We start from the raw sequence: 16,481 nt of genomic DNA on the forward strand, positions 1-16,481 counted from the left end.
ATGAAACGTGACGATAGGTTTCCTTATTTACAAAACATAACGATATATTACGAAATATGACGGATTTTCATAGATTTTTCTTTTTTTTTTATTTTTTTTTCAGAATATATATATTTTTTAAAAAATTAAAAAAAAATTATATATTTTAAAAAAAATTAATTTTATACTTTTTAAAAAATAAAAATTAATTATTTTTTTTTTTTTTTGCTCAAAGGCTTAAAAAATTACCTCAAATTTTTGTGTATGAAATGTGTATGTATGAGTAAAATTTTTAGTATAATTTTCATACACAAAATTATGAGCAAAAACTTTAAGCCTTGAATATTGTATGAAAGTTGTTACAATGTTTTTGTAGTTGTATTAATTTTTTAGAAACCTAATAAGAACTTTATATACGAAAAATGTGAATGAAATTATAAGTCTTGAGTGAGATATACACATTTCATACCATTCTCATGCATAAAATTTTGAGCGTAATGTTTAAGCCTTGATCGAGATATACACATTTCATACATTCTTCATACATAATATTTGAGCGAACTTTTTAAGCCTTGAGCAAGATATACACATTTTATATCCAAAAATTTAAGTGATTATTTTAAGTCTTGAATGTTGTATCAAAGTTGTATACAATGTTGTAGTTGTATTAATTTTACAGAAATCTAACATGACCTTTATATACGAAAAAGTGAGCGAAATTTTAAGACTGAGAGAGATACAAATTTCATATTGTTTTCATACACACAATTTTGAGCGGATTTTTTAAGCCTTGAACGAGATATACACATTTTATACATTTTTCATACCGTTTTCATACACTAAATTTTGAGCGAACTTTTTAAGACTTGAGCGAGATATACACATTTCATACAACTTTCATACATAAATTTTTTAGCGAAAAAAAAATTAAAAGCAAATAAAAATATATTTTTAAAAAATTAAAAAAATTTAAAACTACTTTTTTTTAAAAATAAAAAAATAATTTTTTATACAAAAATAATTTTGTATATGGTTTGTAATGTTATGTTTTGTAAATATAAAACTATCGTCACGTTTCGTAAATATTTCTCCTTAAAATGTATATATCCGTAGTTGTCCCTGTATATAAAGTATACAATCTATGTTACATATACTACACTTATAATATACAATCTTGAGTTTCTTAATATTTATAACCATATATATATATATACTTAAGTTAAAAAGATACTTGAAAATAAAAAGTATACAATCTATATTACATATACTACACTTAATAATATACAATCTTGAGTTTCTTAATACTTATAACCATTGATATATATAAAACTTATATATAATATAGATTGTATACTTTTTATTTTCAAGTATATTTTTAACTTATATATATATATATATATATATACAAATTAATAAACTATAGCGTTAATTTATGTGTAAAATCCAGATTTAAGCAAAAAATTTAAAAAATATATATATATTTACACTGTGGAGCACCGTGCTCCACAGTTTAATGATTTAATAAAATAAAATAAAATATAGCCGTTGAACCGGCTAACCGGTTTTTTGAAAAAAAACCCGAGCCAGTTACGGGTTTAAAAAACCCAAAACCGGCTAACCGGCCCCGGTTAACCCATAACCGTTGGCCATTGCTGGTTTTTTACCCGACAACCGGTCGGTTGGCCAAACCGGTGCCAGTTCCAGGCCGGTTTGAACCGGTTGACAGGCTTAGTTGTATCCAAGACATTTCCAACAAAGGCAGAATGAAGGTCAAGATAAGAAGATGCTTACAAAGTTTGGACTTTTATCCTTAGCTAAGACAGTTTAGAATACATGTTGATTAGCTTGTTTATTGAGGTACTGTGGTGAGGTGATAACTGATGTTGGGACTTGTTGTCCAACTTTCAGCTGTGATATGATGTACAGATTTCAGGCTTGATAATAAAATTTTCAATTTCCAAAAGAAAATATAAGTCATTTTGGCAAATTAAATTTGTCTTGAAATATTTGACGTGTTAGAAAAATAACAAGTAACTTTTTTTAGACCTACTCTCTAATTAGCAAAGTGCTGATTAAGTGAGGCTAAGATAGATAAACAATAGTTTAGACAAATATTTTTATGATTAAAATTATTAAATGTAGTTTTAAAAGAAGTACAAAACCCTCAAAAGAAAGATAAGATGGATCAAATTGAATACTCATCTTTGAAAACATAACTGAGAATTGAAGTTCCGGAGTACATTATTTAGTTGGAAAAAGTTCCCCCATCTGAGTCAAAGTCTTAACTTACCTCAAAATGAAGCCTTTCAACCATCTCGAACGGCTGATGTAACTACTGAGAATTATGGTAATTGATAAAGCAGATATCAAACAAGAAAAGATGTATAAGCAACTGATGCTTAAAGTCGACGCCAAAGACAATTATCTTGGAGGAGAGGATACCACTTTAAAAAAGATGTATAAACAAGAGGTATAATGGAGGTAGATACCTTTTCTAAAAGTGTGAAAGTAAAATATCAATCTTGTACCGCTATAGATGCATTAAGAGATACTTCGGGGCAAAAACCTATACTACTAAGCACTCTGTAACTTGGCAACAGAACAAAGTTTAGGCATTGATTTTCAACTCACAATCACATTCCATGAAAATTGACTAACTTAATTGAGTACACTTGTTTCCTTCTACAGAAATATCTCACCAAAAAAATGAACTTCCGTCATAGATCTCTCGAAAAGACATCCACTTGAACGCAGAATTCCTTTTTTACCTGATAGGCTTACCTAGCTAAACAACCACATCCTACAGAGGTTCCTAAATAGTTGCTGCTTATGTATATCCTCTACCACAAAATTGTGATACATTTTGATGTCAAAACTGGCTGGATGACGACGATAGTACAGAATCCTCATATAGTCCTGAAGAGCCTACTCATCTTTGTCACTCTTCTTTCTCTTAATATTAGCTGGTATTTCGTCATAAAGGCATATTTGCAATGCACCTTCCATTATCCGCTGGTGAAAGTAGTTCTTATACAAGTCCCAGAACTCATCTCTGCAAAATGGCATGTATAGCACGAGATCTCATAAATTGGTGACATGAAATTTAGATACATAGGTTAAGCGAGATAGACTGCTGATTCTGCTATTTATTTATAGAAATAATTTAACATTTGGTCCTTAAATTATTGACAAACTTTTAGTCCTTCTGATATATGACTCAGCATATTTAACCTTCCATTAATTAAAATGTCTGTTTGTAGTCCTTTCATATAGAAAATATGTCGTATTAGACTATTTATAGAACAATATTACATCAAATATGGAGTAATGGTACTAACTTAACATAACAAATAACACAAGTCATTAATCGAGTGATGGAACAGTTAATATTATGGTATATCTGTAAGTAAATACCCACTAGCAAAGGGATTAAAAGTGCACAATTTTATTAATTGAAGGTTTAATATACTTAGTCAGATATCATAGAAAGTAAAATCAGAACTTATCAATAAATGAGGGACCAAAAGTGCTACTTCTCCGTACCAATTTATGTGGTACTTTTCACTTTTCGAGAGTCAACTTGACTAAACTTTGAAGCTAATTGGATTAGAATAACTTCATATTTTAATATTAAAATTTATATATTTGAAAACTACAAGAAAAGTACTACTATAAGTTGCAACTTCTCTCATATGAATTTGGTGAAAAAATGCATCTTAAAATGTTGTCAAAGTTCATGCAGCTTGAACCTCGGGAAGCGAAAAGTACCACATAAATTGAGAGAGAGTGAGTATTAACAATTTATATTATCAGGACTATAAAGTGCATAAACACATTCTATGGCAATTGGCAAACAATGGGAAATGAGCTAGTGACGGATGAAGAGAAACAGTCAGGTTGATCCAACACTTTGAGACGCCATATATGCGTTTTAGTATTACTAGTAACTTTAGATCGGGACAAATGTGTAACGAATTCATAGGTAAACAGAATCTAACCTGACTTGAGCCAGTGTCAACAGCGAATAGCCCTTCGCGTCAGTTTTCATATCCAGCACAATCACAGCTAATCGAGATAGGCCAAGTGCCTCCATGTCTATCAACTTCTTAATCCTGTCACCAGTATGAAGGAATCAGCAAACCAAATTTTTAATGGTAAATGAAATGAGCAAAAAGTGCAATCAGATTCTGGTTTGTTTTGCAGGAATTTGATTTGCTTTCAACTATAATTTGACCATTTTATACGTGTACAAAATCAATCAATCAATTATGCCTTGATCCAAAACTAATTGAGTTCGCCTATATCAATTCAACTTTTACGGGTCAATTTCATTCCGATACGAAATAATTTTTATTTTATTTTTGATAAGTAATACGAAATAATTTTATTTTTTACAGCAAATTAGTTTTACTAGAGGATATCTATTACTCATACTTAATTCACTTATCTACAAGTTTCTATTCAACCTAGAAAGATTCCTACTGATCACCATTGTTGATTTGTTGATGTAAATAACAATAACAATAACAATAAAATTTTAATCCAACAAGTTGGTATCGCTGATATAGATCATTTACTACCATCCAATAGCATTCTTAGCCAGGTATACATGATTCTGAGAAATTGCAGGGTTGAGAAAATTTTCCTCCATGTATTTTTAGGTTTACCTAGGGGTGTCAAATAGGCGAGCTTGGCTGAATTTAGGCAGATCAAAATGGGATAAATCAATAAACGGGCGGGTTAATAGTTAATTGGGCTGAAATGAGCTGGGTTAAATATATGGTTCATCGCCCAATCTGCTCAATTCTAACCAAGTTTTAAATCTTTTGTTTGCTTTCTTATAAATAATTAATTGCCAAACAAAACTAACCAAAAAAAAAATATATTCTTTATTATGATTATATCTAACATATCAAACCAAAAAAAGTATTTCTTTTTTTTTTTGATCAAGTATAAGTATTTTCATTCATAATCATGGTCAAAAAGAAAACGGCCATATATAACTGATATACCAAAAGATAAAGAATCTACAAAATATGATTCTCTACAAACTCCACCCAATCCTCTATACAACTAGGAACTTTCTGATTACACCAAAAGAAAATAAGGGAGCGGAGACTACTCCTTGGGTCAAGTAGTCCCCAAACCACAATAGTATCAAATCTAAAATTGGTGCATTTGGAGATCCACCTAGGACATTGCCAAGTCATTTCAAGTGACATCTAATTATATCTTCTGTATATGTTGCTTGCACCCTCTCATTAATGTGATCATTTTCAATATTATCTACTCTTGTTTACATCCATATGAACATCTTCACTTTTGTAATACACGTCATGCGGCTACTAAACAAGTTACTAAATACCTTGAATGGAATAAAAACAATTTTGAAGCACCATTGTGCATGAAATAATTATTCCAAAGTTCATGAGGCTTCAACACTTTCAGGTAATGTCTTCACTGGAGTTTACAGAAAAAGACACTTATCCGTCAACTGAGTTTGCGTGTGAATGGTCATTTGTGTTTCATCTAAATGTCTCATTGCATTGTAGTTTCAAAAACAAACATAACAAATGCCAATAGAAAAATATTTCAAAACCACTGTTCATAAATAGTACTCCATTTCTTGAAGTTAGACAAAATGGGTTAAACTAACAAGGAAATACTACACATACCTGCTTGGTGTCCCACTTGCAATATTAATGCGATTCTTGAGAGAAGAAGCCTGTGAGGAAAATAAGAAAATCATCCCCATCATTTGACATCAAAAGTAAACAAAAGAGATTAACCAGAGGAGGGGAGAAGAGAGAAAAATAGAATTGTTTCCACGCAAACTCTGGTAGTGTTTGCATGTTTGTCTTATGTATGTATAGCTTGACTACTACCCTTTTACTGCAATGCTAGCAATATGTGCTTTTAAATAAATTCTCTTTAGCTTTTGATGTGTTAGCATGTTGAATTTATTGAATGGAATGGAAATATGAGCTGCACTGTAGTAAGAATCTTTTTTCTCTGTTACACGTTAGCATGATTAATTAATTGAATGAGAAAGAAAAGTGTGCAATAATAGAGAGCTAAGTTGCGTGGACTCTCCGATTTTTGGTGCCGATCCCGTCTCGACATGGGTCGGGAGCGGGAGCTGGAGCGGGATACGTCCGGGATACGGTCAACCAAGTTTGGATACTTTGACCCGAGTCCATCGACAAATTTGGGGGAAAATTGAGATTTTGATTCTCAATATTAAAGATAAAACAGATTTAAGATGAGGGAGATGACATACCTTCAATATTATAGTACTACTGTCTCATTTTTGCTGCTTCGTGTTTCAAAGAAACCAAGAATTCAACATTTATATATCTACTTTTTATAATTTTGAATTTTCTTAGCCTAATCCCTACACCCGTAACCATACCCAGATCCGGGGCCCCGAATCTTAAAATTTAGATTTTGCCGAATCCGACACTCGAATCAGTACCCTATCGGATACCAGCACTTGAGTCCGAGCAACTTAGCTAGAGAGACATATATTTAATAATTAATTTTGTTTATGATGTGTTAAGAAGATGAACTTTATTGAACATGAATGAAAGGATGCACGAAGAGAGCTTTTCTGTCAATGATTCAAAATTGTACTACTATCTAAAGTTGCTCAATCTTGCAAGTCGTATATGGGATACCTGCTCCTCAATCTTCATATGCTTTGAGAAAAGCTTTGCAGCACGGCATTCACTTGTCAAAGGCCGCAATTCTCTGCCAAAGAAAAATTTATTTATAGGAAGAGAAGAACTATGTAACTCTAAATCAGAATTTTTGGTGGAGGATAAAGTTATACATGCAGAACTACTCAAAAAAAAAAAATAAGCTCCCACCCTAACAAAAGAGACCAACCTGAGAAGGTCCAACGAACGCAAGGCGGATAAGCTAATAACCAGAAGTGCAGGTTGCCCTGGATCAATTTTCCCATCAAGCTCTTTTTCACACAGAATTTCTTTCCATGATGATCCAAAAGCAACCTTCATATGGTCAGCCAATGCACTATTACTTTGAGCTTGTTCAGGATTTAGCTCAAGCATGCATGTCTCTGCATCATTAAGATACAAAGTAATATTCATACCATAGTCAGAAAGCTATTCATGCGTAGAAAAAGAATGAACGTATGAGATAAAATGCATCAAGTACTTGTCCTCCAAATTGTACTTCTCTGTCCGGTCAGTAAAAATTCTCTCTTCTTTTTTTGATTTTCGTTGTCTTTACCTGTTCTAACAAACTGCTGAAAACCAGCAGCAGCAAAATCCTTCTCAAAAAAAAAAAACAATCCTTCTCAAAAAAAAAAAAAAAAAAAAAAAAAAACTGCTGAAAACCTTTTTTTAGCCGAGAAGACAAATAGTAAACCAACTACTACTATTCTCAATCTCAAGCAAGTTGGGTTGGCTGTATGAATCCTGAATATCATAAATGTTATGTTTGGGTCCATAATAATTCAATACTCCGAGCTTAGGGATTATCTAACTCTAGGGATTCTCTAATATACTCTACTGCTTATTTCTAAAATACTAAGAGTCTTCTGGTAAGTACCAGTTTTCTAGTTGGATCACTTATACGGATTTTCAACTTCCATTATTTTCTATCTTTTGCTAGATCTGCCTTGATTCCGAGATGCTCTAAATCTTTTGAGATGACTTCTTTCCATTGGGATTTGAAACTTGATGCCTCATGGGTCTCAATCCACTTCATTGACCTCTAAGCCACGTCCTTGGGTGCTTGAGAATTGTTTGTTATTGTGTTATATTATGCTATATAAGAAATTGTATATATGCCCTAATCGACTTAATCCGCTCGATGTTCAATTTTTTGTATTTTCATGTCCATCCCCTACTAGAGTTGATGTCAATGCTACTCGGTATTACAAATGGACAAACTTAACTAATCTTCTCATCATTATGAAAATTATCACTTATCAGCAACCTCTCAAGCTGTTCTGTAAACCAAAGAGAAGCTTTCTCCCACCTTTGAGGTTCATATAGTCTTCTGATGGAAGCCAATGGTCATCAAAACCCCTTAAATAAGATAGTATACTGATTACTTACCCGAACCAGAGACTAGAGCAATTCCACTCTATCTGTTTTATAGCATACAAACTTATAGCATCAAGACAGCCTCCCTGAATATTAGGTACTATAGCATTGAGGTGCAACAATTGCTTAATCCTATCTAGATCTTTTCTATTAGATTTGAAAATACTAACTTTTAGATTTAGGTGAGCCAGCTTTCTCCATTTTTCTTTCTCAGAGCCTTGAGTTGAGACCTAGGAAAGCTCCAGTCTTAACATAATAAACCACTAAACCTGCACTCACCTTTACCTGTTGAGAGGATATGTCAATGCTGGTGCTCAGCAAGAGACGTTTCGGGATGTTCACTAAGCTTTTATGTCGTTTGACCACTCAGAATAGTCATAAGAGAGCAAAGTCAGGGTTCAATATCTTTACCCTCGGTAGTCTAGGAATCAGACATTTTTTTGAAATTGGTAACATAGTCTAGGAATCAGACATCTAGACCTTTAATCAAGATGTTAGAGCAAACTTCACCACAGGCAAGCTTGCTTCTAGTTCTTCTACACCAAGCAAAAGAAGGCAAGCATTCCACTATCAAAGCATAGATGATGAGATAAAACAAAGCCAATTCAACTGGCTTGTTAGACTAAAAGAAACTTGTTAGTAATAGTTTAGGTCCTCAATAATTAACCATCATACCATCCCTACTAGAGCCTTCCTATTTCTATTATTCGTCTTTATTTTAATAACCGTTGTGTCTGAGTAACCTTTTCTAAGCGTAAACTATTTTACAGGTACTTATAATTTCATACAGTACAGGTACCAGCTAACGTTACAACCTATTGGGGCAAATGGGACGAAATCACCCAGAGTTTTTTGCCTCTGCTATCACTACTTGAGATTTCCTATTATTCGCGAAAGACCAAGTTACCCAAAACCCCACTCTATGACCAACTACTTCAGTAGTTACAGCCTATGTTGCTCGGACTCGGATGCGGTTGTCGGATACGGGTACGGATCTAGGGATCGTATTCGTCATGATCTAAATTTAAGATTCGTGGGTACGGATCCAGGCACCGATACGGGTGTGGGGATTCAGCAAAAAATATATCAAAGTTCTAAAAATAGAGTTATAAAACCTAAATTATGAGACATTTTGTGGAAAACTTGAGGAGAAAATATTGATCAGGAGGAAAATCTTGGAAGGAGATAAAAGGAAAAGGAGTGACATAGAAATTTTTATATACAAGCTATTCCATTTTCTTCAATTTCACCATAGCTTTTGTTTTGATTACATAAATCATTGAATCTGTCGGGAATTTCTCCCTCGATCTTGGTCAAAGTACCCAAAATTGATTGACCAGATCAGGTACAGATCCCAAACCCACACCCACATCGTGTTGACATGGGTGCGGCACCGAAAGTGAAGAGTCCGAGCAACATAGGTTACAGCAAGCCATTACTACCCTCCAATGTGATAGAAACATAACTAAGCTCCAAACAGGTACCACCAACTTTTACTCTTCCACTTAAAATTCAAACTTCCAGAAACTTTTTGTATCACCAACTCAAACTCGGAGATTTCATCAATATCCTACACAAAAATTCTAACTTGTGAAACATATACACATAATTTCCTCCTGTAACCTAGTAGCTATTGAAATAATCATAATAAAGAAAAACCAACAGCATATACTTAGTGAGTAGTGCGGAGCCATCATTTTAGCTACTTCCATACCCAGTAGCTTTGGCTCAAACTTTATAATTATGTTACAAAATTCATTTGATATGTATAAATAATCTATCTAGAACCAAATAAACAAAAGAGATTGTGGTTCAGAACCCTTGAACTAAAAATTCTGGCTTAGCCTCTGGTACTAAGAGAACGGGGGTCGTGTGGTAGGAGGTATTAGAGAATATAATACATGTATTAGCTTTGGTATTATTTGATCCCTTATTTGGTAGTGTTTTCAACTTAAGTATAACTAATACAGTTATACACCCTATTCAGTACTATTCTTACAAATAGTAACAATACCAATATAATTCTTATTCTAATACACCCTATTTAGTACTATCTCTATTCTAATACACCATATTTAGTACTCCCTCCACTTCAATTTGTTTGTCTTACTTTCCTTTTTAATCCGTTTAAAAACTTTTAGCAACTCTTTAATTCCAACTTTTCACATGGCATGTTTAAGACCACAAGAATAAAAGACATTTTGGTACATTCTACGTATTTTTCAAAAATCTTCTTTACTTCCTTAAAGTTCATGCTAAGTCAAAACCAGACAAACAAATTGAAACAGAGGGACTAAACCCTGCATAACTAATCCCCTCATAAAATACTATATACATTCACTCATAACTAATTTATGTATTACTAAAAGCTGCATAACTTTAACCAGCTACTTAGGGTATATGAGGGTTTAAGGAAAAAACCTGTAAAGGATTCGAGCTCGAGGGAAGAAAGCTGAACCCTATTGGCGGATTCATACTCTTCATGGAAATACTTCAACTGTTGTGCTGCTGTGGGGAAACGAATGACATCGTTTAACTCCTTATCTTTTACTACTTTGCTTTTGCTTTTGGCTTTGGCATTTTCAGTAGATTTGACATTGCTTTGCTTCACTTTTTCCTTCTTCTTCTTCTTCTTCTTCTTCCTCTTTGTGTTGTTTACTTTTTTGGGTCCTAAAGATGGCAATGGTTTATTCTTGTGCTTCTTCCTCTCCATACTGCTACCCATTTTTTGGTGTTTATGTTAGTGCCGCAACTCTTCTCTTCTGTCCGTTGGTGGCCTTTGTTAGGACTTTAGGTTTTTTTCTGCGTTTGATTCGATTTGATAATTTTTTGTGTTTACACTACTCATAATTAAACTTGTTATCTTTCCTTTCCATGGGAATTAGTGAATTTTAGAAATATTCCTTTTTGTTAATTCAGTAGCCCTAATAGAAATAATAAAATTATCATGTCTATGCATACAAAATCTGATTTAATTTATATTTTGATGAAATCACAAAATATATATATTAAAAAAATCTCTGACTTTGAGCTAAGATGAATTGCATTCTTTTTTATCATATATTTTTTTAAATGAAAAAAGAAAAAAAAACTGACGAAAAGTTTAAGAAAAAGATCTCGAGGGACATTCACTTTTCTATTATATATAAGTGTGGAAGAGGGACCAACACAGCATTGACTGTTTGTACTAAAAGTTTTATAAATTATACACGCAATGAATGCTTGTACCAAAAGCTATATAACTTGTACACTTTAACCAACTACTTTTTTATCCCACGTGGACATATGTCATAATACTTAATATTTATTCTCTTCTCATGTATAGACATATGCACTTCAATTTTAATTCTCTGACACATTTATTTCCTCCGTACACTTTTACTTGCTCACTTTTGACTTTTCACGCTCTTACTGAATATTTATTCTCTTCTCATGTATAGATGTATGCAGTTCAATTTAATTCTCCTATACAAATTTATTTTTTCCGTGCACTTTCACTTGTTCACTTTTGACTTTTCACTTTCTTTAAGAATAATCCACATGGACATATGTCATAGACGAATATTTATTCTCTTCTCACGTATACACGTATGCACTTCAATTTTAATTCTTCGACACATATTTATTTCCCTATATATGCACTTTTACTTGTTCACTATTGACTTTTCACGTTCTCGCCGAATATTTATTCTCTTTCATGTATAGATGTACGCACTTCAATTTTAATTCTCCAACACATATTTATTCCTCCGACTTGTTCACTTTTGATTTTTCACGTTTTTTAAGAATTAATAAATGAAGTACTCCCTCCGTCCCATATTACTTGGCCACATTACTTGACTTTTCACGTTCTTTAAGAATTAATAAATGAAGTACTCCTTTCGTCCCATATTACTTGGCCACATTACTATACTTGACTTTTCACGTTCTTTAAGAATTAATAAATGAAGTACTCCTTTCGTCCCATATTATTTGGCCACATTACTAAAAATATGTGTCTATTTTTCTATTCTATATTTTTCTTATTGTATATAAACGCCCAAGGTGGACAAACACAACAACAATAAGTTGTACAAAAAATAATTGAAATTGTACTCTAAGCAGGGACTAACATATGTATATTTCACCTCTTGTGTGTTTACTTTTAAGTCCCCACAGGTCAGCAGTACCTTAATTGTCCTTTCATTCGGCATATGCTCCCTCTGTCTCAATTCAAGTGTCTTCGTTTGATTAGACATGAAGTTTAAGAAATAAAGATAGACTTTCAAATCTTGTGGTTCTAAATTAAAAATGTGTATAATATAATAAAATATCATTTGAATCTTGTGATTATAAACTTGACATGTAGGATATTTGAATTGTCAACTTACTAAATATAAAAAAATGCGGACATGACCAAAATAAGACAAATATTTTTTATTTAACAACAAATGCCCAAGGGTGGACGAACACAACAACAATAAGTTGTATAAAAAGCAACTGAAATTGTACTCTAAGCCGAGACTAACATATGTACATTCCAGAAATTTAACATTAATACTACCTCTTGTGTGTTTACTTTTTAAGTCCCCACGTGTCCGCAGTGTCTCAATTTCCTTTCATTTGGCATATACTCCCTCTGTCTCAATTTAAGTGTCTACGTTTGACTAGACACGGAGTTTAAGAAATAAAGATAGACTTTTGAATCTTGTGGTTCTAAATTAAAATTGTGTATAATTTAATAAAATATCCTTTGAATCTTGTGATTATAAACTTGACATGTAGGATATTTGAATTGTCAACTTACTAAATATAAAAAGAGGCGAAAATAACCAAAATAAGATAAATTTTAACAACAATTGACAAATTAAGGGAAAAAATAAGAGGAAAAGAAAAAAATATGAAGACTCACTAAGGAGAATCGCAATATCCTTCCGTAAAATATACAAACCATAAAGACTAACTAAATTGAGTAACCAAATTAATCATGCTGGGCCCCATGCATCGCACAGGCATAGTTTGCTAGTCTCAATATATGTGTCTAAGGTTTTAAAATATAGTAAATATATGTAATCACTTTGATTTCAAACACTATGGCCACTCAACGGTAAGACTTCCTTCCAACCCAGATTTCGAGAGCCAAACAATTAAATTTTAAACATAAATTTGGGCATGAAATTTATAAGTTTTTACAATAAAATTTACATATTTGGAAACTATAGAATAAGTATTATAAGTCACAATAATTGATAATTCAAAGTATTTAAAAGATATATGAAAAAAATAAGATCAAAGAAAAACTTATTTGAATCTCAAAATTCGAAAAATGCATGTTGAACTAAAGAACTGACGACCTAAATATCTTTATGAAAAATGACGAAGAAAGCTAAAGATTTGTGCGGGTAGACTGCGCACTAACCGCGCTGGTCAATAATTTCCAATACCTCGCAGGCCATGCATATTTGAGTTTTGACCACACTATGATATGCTTCCATAAGGTACAAAATCATGTGAATCAAAATAAATGAAACAACAAACAATATGTAAGGGTCAACCAGTCATTAGAACAATATGGCATAAAGATTGATGCTAAATATAGGTAGATAGTTTTATTGAAATAGATGGTCACAAATAAGGCATACATAATCAACTAAATACTTGAGTGTAATAATAACAAAAAGCATACTCCGATATGTATTTGAGATACATCATATGTATGATGCATTTAGAAAGAAAGAGTAGCCCAAAAGACCCAGCTATTAAATATAGCTATATGACCGTAAATATATTTGAACACAATATATTGAAACGAAATATATATATTAACAGAGGCGGGCCCGGGATTTCAAGCTTATGGGTTCGAGACTCTAATTTTTTTGAATTATTGGTTTTATATTAATAATTCGCACATGTTTAAAGAATTTTCTTAAGACAAATATAGGTTTGATGAGTTACTGGGTTCGGCCGAACCCATAACCAATACACTAGCTCCGCCCCTGCTTAATATATATATATATATATATATATATATGTAATGCGAGATTGAGTTAGAAAATATATATTCAAACTCAAATATATGTAAGATTGAGTTGTAGCTATATGATCAATAGTATAATCTTTAGCAATTGTTTAAAACTCGTTAGTGCCCATCCCCTGTTAAAAGAGAAAAATTACATGCAAAAAAGAATACAAATAGTATCAAGTGCGAGAATTATAAAAACAAAGGTTGCTGCCTGCAAACAAAGTATAAAGGTACTCAATAGTCTCATTCCCGAGGAACGAAAATTTCTCTGCAAACTTTGAGTCAAATAGATGGGCCTTTCATCTCTAGGCTTGTGTAACAACTCAAAATTCATAATGTCCCAGTGAATATGTTCGCGCTTCGCGCAGTAAAAAAAGACACGATGATAATTGAATTTTCATTAGTCTTTTCCTAATATTGAATATTAAAAATAATAAAAAAGTAGATTCATGTAAATAGATATTAAGAATATTTCAATGTGAATTAAACAATAGGACCGTGACACCAAATGGTGAGAAATTAGGGTAAGATGAAAATTTATTTCCATTTAAAAGTGAAACTAATAGGATGTAATATATAAATTTATGTTTTGAGTTATAAAATTTGGCATTATCAATCATTATTTTAGATAATAATATAAGCTTTACATAATAATATAGATTATAATGCGAAATTACATATATAGAACACCTAATTTACAGGAAAAGATTTGTACCGCTTATAAATTTCAAGGTTCATTAATTAAAGAATTCCTGTTTAATAGATATATTTGAGGTGTAACCTTGAAAATTACCTCATTCGGCACAACTCAACTTTTAATGGATTACTGAATTGTTTCTTTTCCAATACTGTCTGTGGAGGTTAATTCATAGCAGCATGTAATCATATAACTTAGAAAGCAATCACTATTACATAGAGAGCAGGCATACTCATAAAATGTTTTCTCCTGTTGTGACGCAAAAAAAAAAAGTGTAATTTAATTGGGTGTTGTCAAAGGGCAATATCACTTCTGCAAAGAGGTGGTACAGTTGAGCATAAAAGTTGCAAAGCAGAAAGAAGATAATACCACACCCCACATACCTTGTGTGTTTATTTGAAGTCTCTGTAGACTAACCTCCCTTTCCACAACTTCCTCTCGTTTTTCAATAACATATATTGCTAAAAATAAACGAATAGTAAATTAGAGCATACGAACACAAATTAGAGTATGCACAAGATTCATTCCAATCCTATATAGTGCATAAGAAATATTAAGAGGCATATATAAGAATTAATAATCAGCTTAATTGTGAGGAATGAATGCACATTAAATACAATTGTAAGTAGAGGTTACAAAAATGAAAAAACTGCTACACGATTCATTAGAAAAAAATGTTACGGAATATGAAATATCTTATTGCAAATGCTATTAAATATGGTGAGTGAGTCATTATTGTGGGTAGAGGGATGGAATCTTTAACAATTTATTTAGTAAAATAGAGAAATGAGAGGAAAATGTCAAAAAATTGAGAAAAAAAGATAAATAAAATCTTAATATGTAGATATCACATCACCTGCGTCTATGCCTTTTTATATTATATATAGATTATAAAGAGATTTTCGTTTCCTCATTATACATTGTAGTTATATTACTACTATTTATTTATGAAGATGTTTAATTCTCAGGTATTATTATTTACAGACGTGATTAGTTGTTACTAACTTTTGGCATTCTTCAATTAAATAAACGGTGGATATTGTTTTTCTTTTAAGTTAATGTAGAGTAATAACTTTGCAGTTTTTTACATAGCACATTTAATATAATTAAGAGGCTTAAATGAGTGACTTTTAAAATAGCTCCACATCAATTATCATCTTTAATTTTACCACTGCTCTCATTTCAACCTATTAAATCCAATAATTAAGATATAATTAGAGTTTTTTCATTTTAAAATTAGACAAACAGCCAAAAAAAAAAAAAAAAAGATAAATAAGAATGGTGGTCATAGAGATGTGCCACATCACCTTGTCTAGCCTAGCTTTCTATTATACTAGGTAATTTACCTGCGCTTCGCGCGGTCATGATTATGAATAATTCTATCCTAATATCCGAATATTAAAACTAACAAAAAGATAATTTATTTTATACGATTTAGAAACATTAAGGACATTGCAACAAAACTTAGAAGATTGGACACTATCTGTATCTCAAGAACCTATTGATAGCAAAAGTCTTTCCACTTTGGATCAATTTTGTATACAACATTTTTTTTCCATTGTAACCGAGATAATAGTCAAAATACTCCCCAACGTTTGACCAAAATGCCAACTAAACACCGAACCTTGCTTTGGTCCTATTACCCCCTTGGACAATTTTTTTCAATATTGGTGATGTAAGCGATTCAATATGACAACCTCAAATTATTTACATATGCTTGTCACACACA

The 16,481-nt window shown here is 31.9% G+C and overlaps 1 protein-coding gene across 2 annotated transcripts; it reads right to left on the minus strand.

Annotated features, from left to right (window-relative positions):
* Positions 1-2,452: 2,452 nt before the first annotated feature.
* LOC132068663 (uncharacterized) lies at positions 2,453-10,915 on the minus strand. 2 transcript variants are annotated; one of them, XM_059462327.1, is made up of 6 exons: positions 10,476-10,909; positions 6,868-7,060; positions 6,657-6,729; positions 5,655-5,704; positions 3,978-4,091; positions 2,453-3,031 (listed from the first exon to the last, which is right to left on the minus strand). In XM_059462327.1, exons 1-6 carry the CDS (start codon positions 10,777-10,779, stop codon positions 2,905-2,907), a joined length of 861 nt encoding a protein of 286 aa, XP_059318310.1. In that variant the 5' UTR covers positions 10,780-10,909; the 3' UTR covers positions 2,453-2,904. The 2 variants fall into 2 exon arrangements, with proteins under 2 accessions (XP_059318310.1, XP_059318311.1); XM_059462328.1 differs by lacking the exon at positions 3,978-4,091 and having other exon boundaries at positions 10,476-10,915.
* Positions 10,916-16,481: the final 5,566 nt, after the last annotated feature.

Source organism: Lycium ferocissimum, chromosome 8, assembly GCF_029784015.1.
Source record: "Lycium ferocissimum isolate CSIRO_LF1 chromosome 8, AGI_CSIRO_Lferr_CH_V1, whole genome shotgun sequence".
In the NCBI taxonomy this organism is placed as follows: domain Eukaryota; kingdom Viridiplantae; phylum Streptophyta; class Magnoliopsida; order Solanales; family Solanaceae; genus Lycium; species Lycium ferocissimum.

Excerpts from the sequence above, each read along its gene's own strand:
- LOC132068663 (XM_059462327.1), bottom strand. The coding sequence starts at position 10,779 with ATGGGTAGCAGTATGGAGAGGAAGAAGCACAAGAATAAACCATTGCCA. Across the intron at positions 5,705-6,656 it reads ATATGAAGATTGAGGAGCAG|GCTTCTTCTCTCAAGAATCG; the intron begins GTATCCCATATA and ends TTTTCCTCACAG. Across the intron at positions 4,092-5,654 it reads GCAAGTGGGACACCAAGCAG|GATTAAGAAGTTGATAGACA; the intron begins GTATGTGTAGTA and ends TACTGGTGACAG.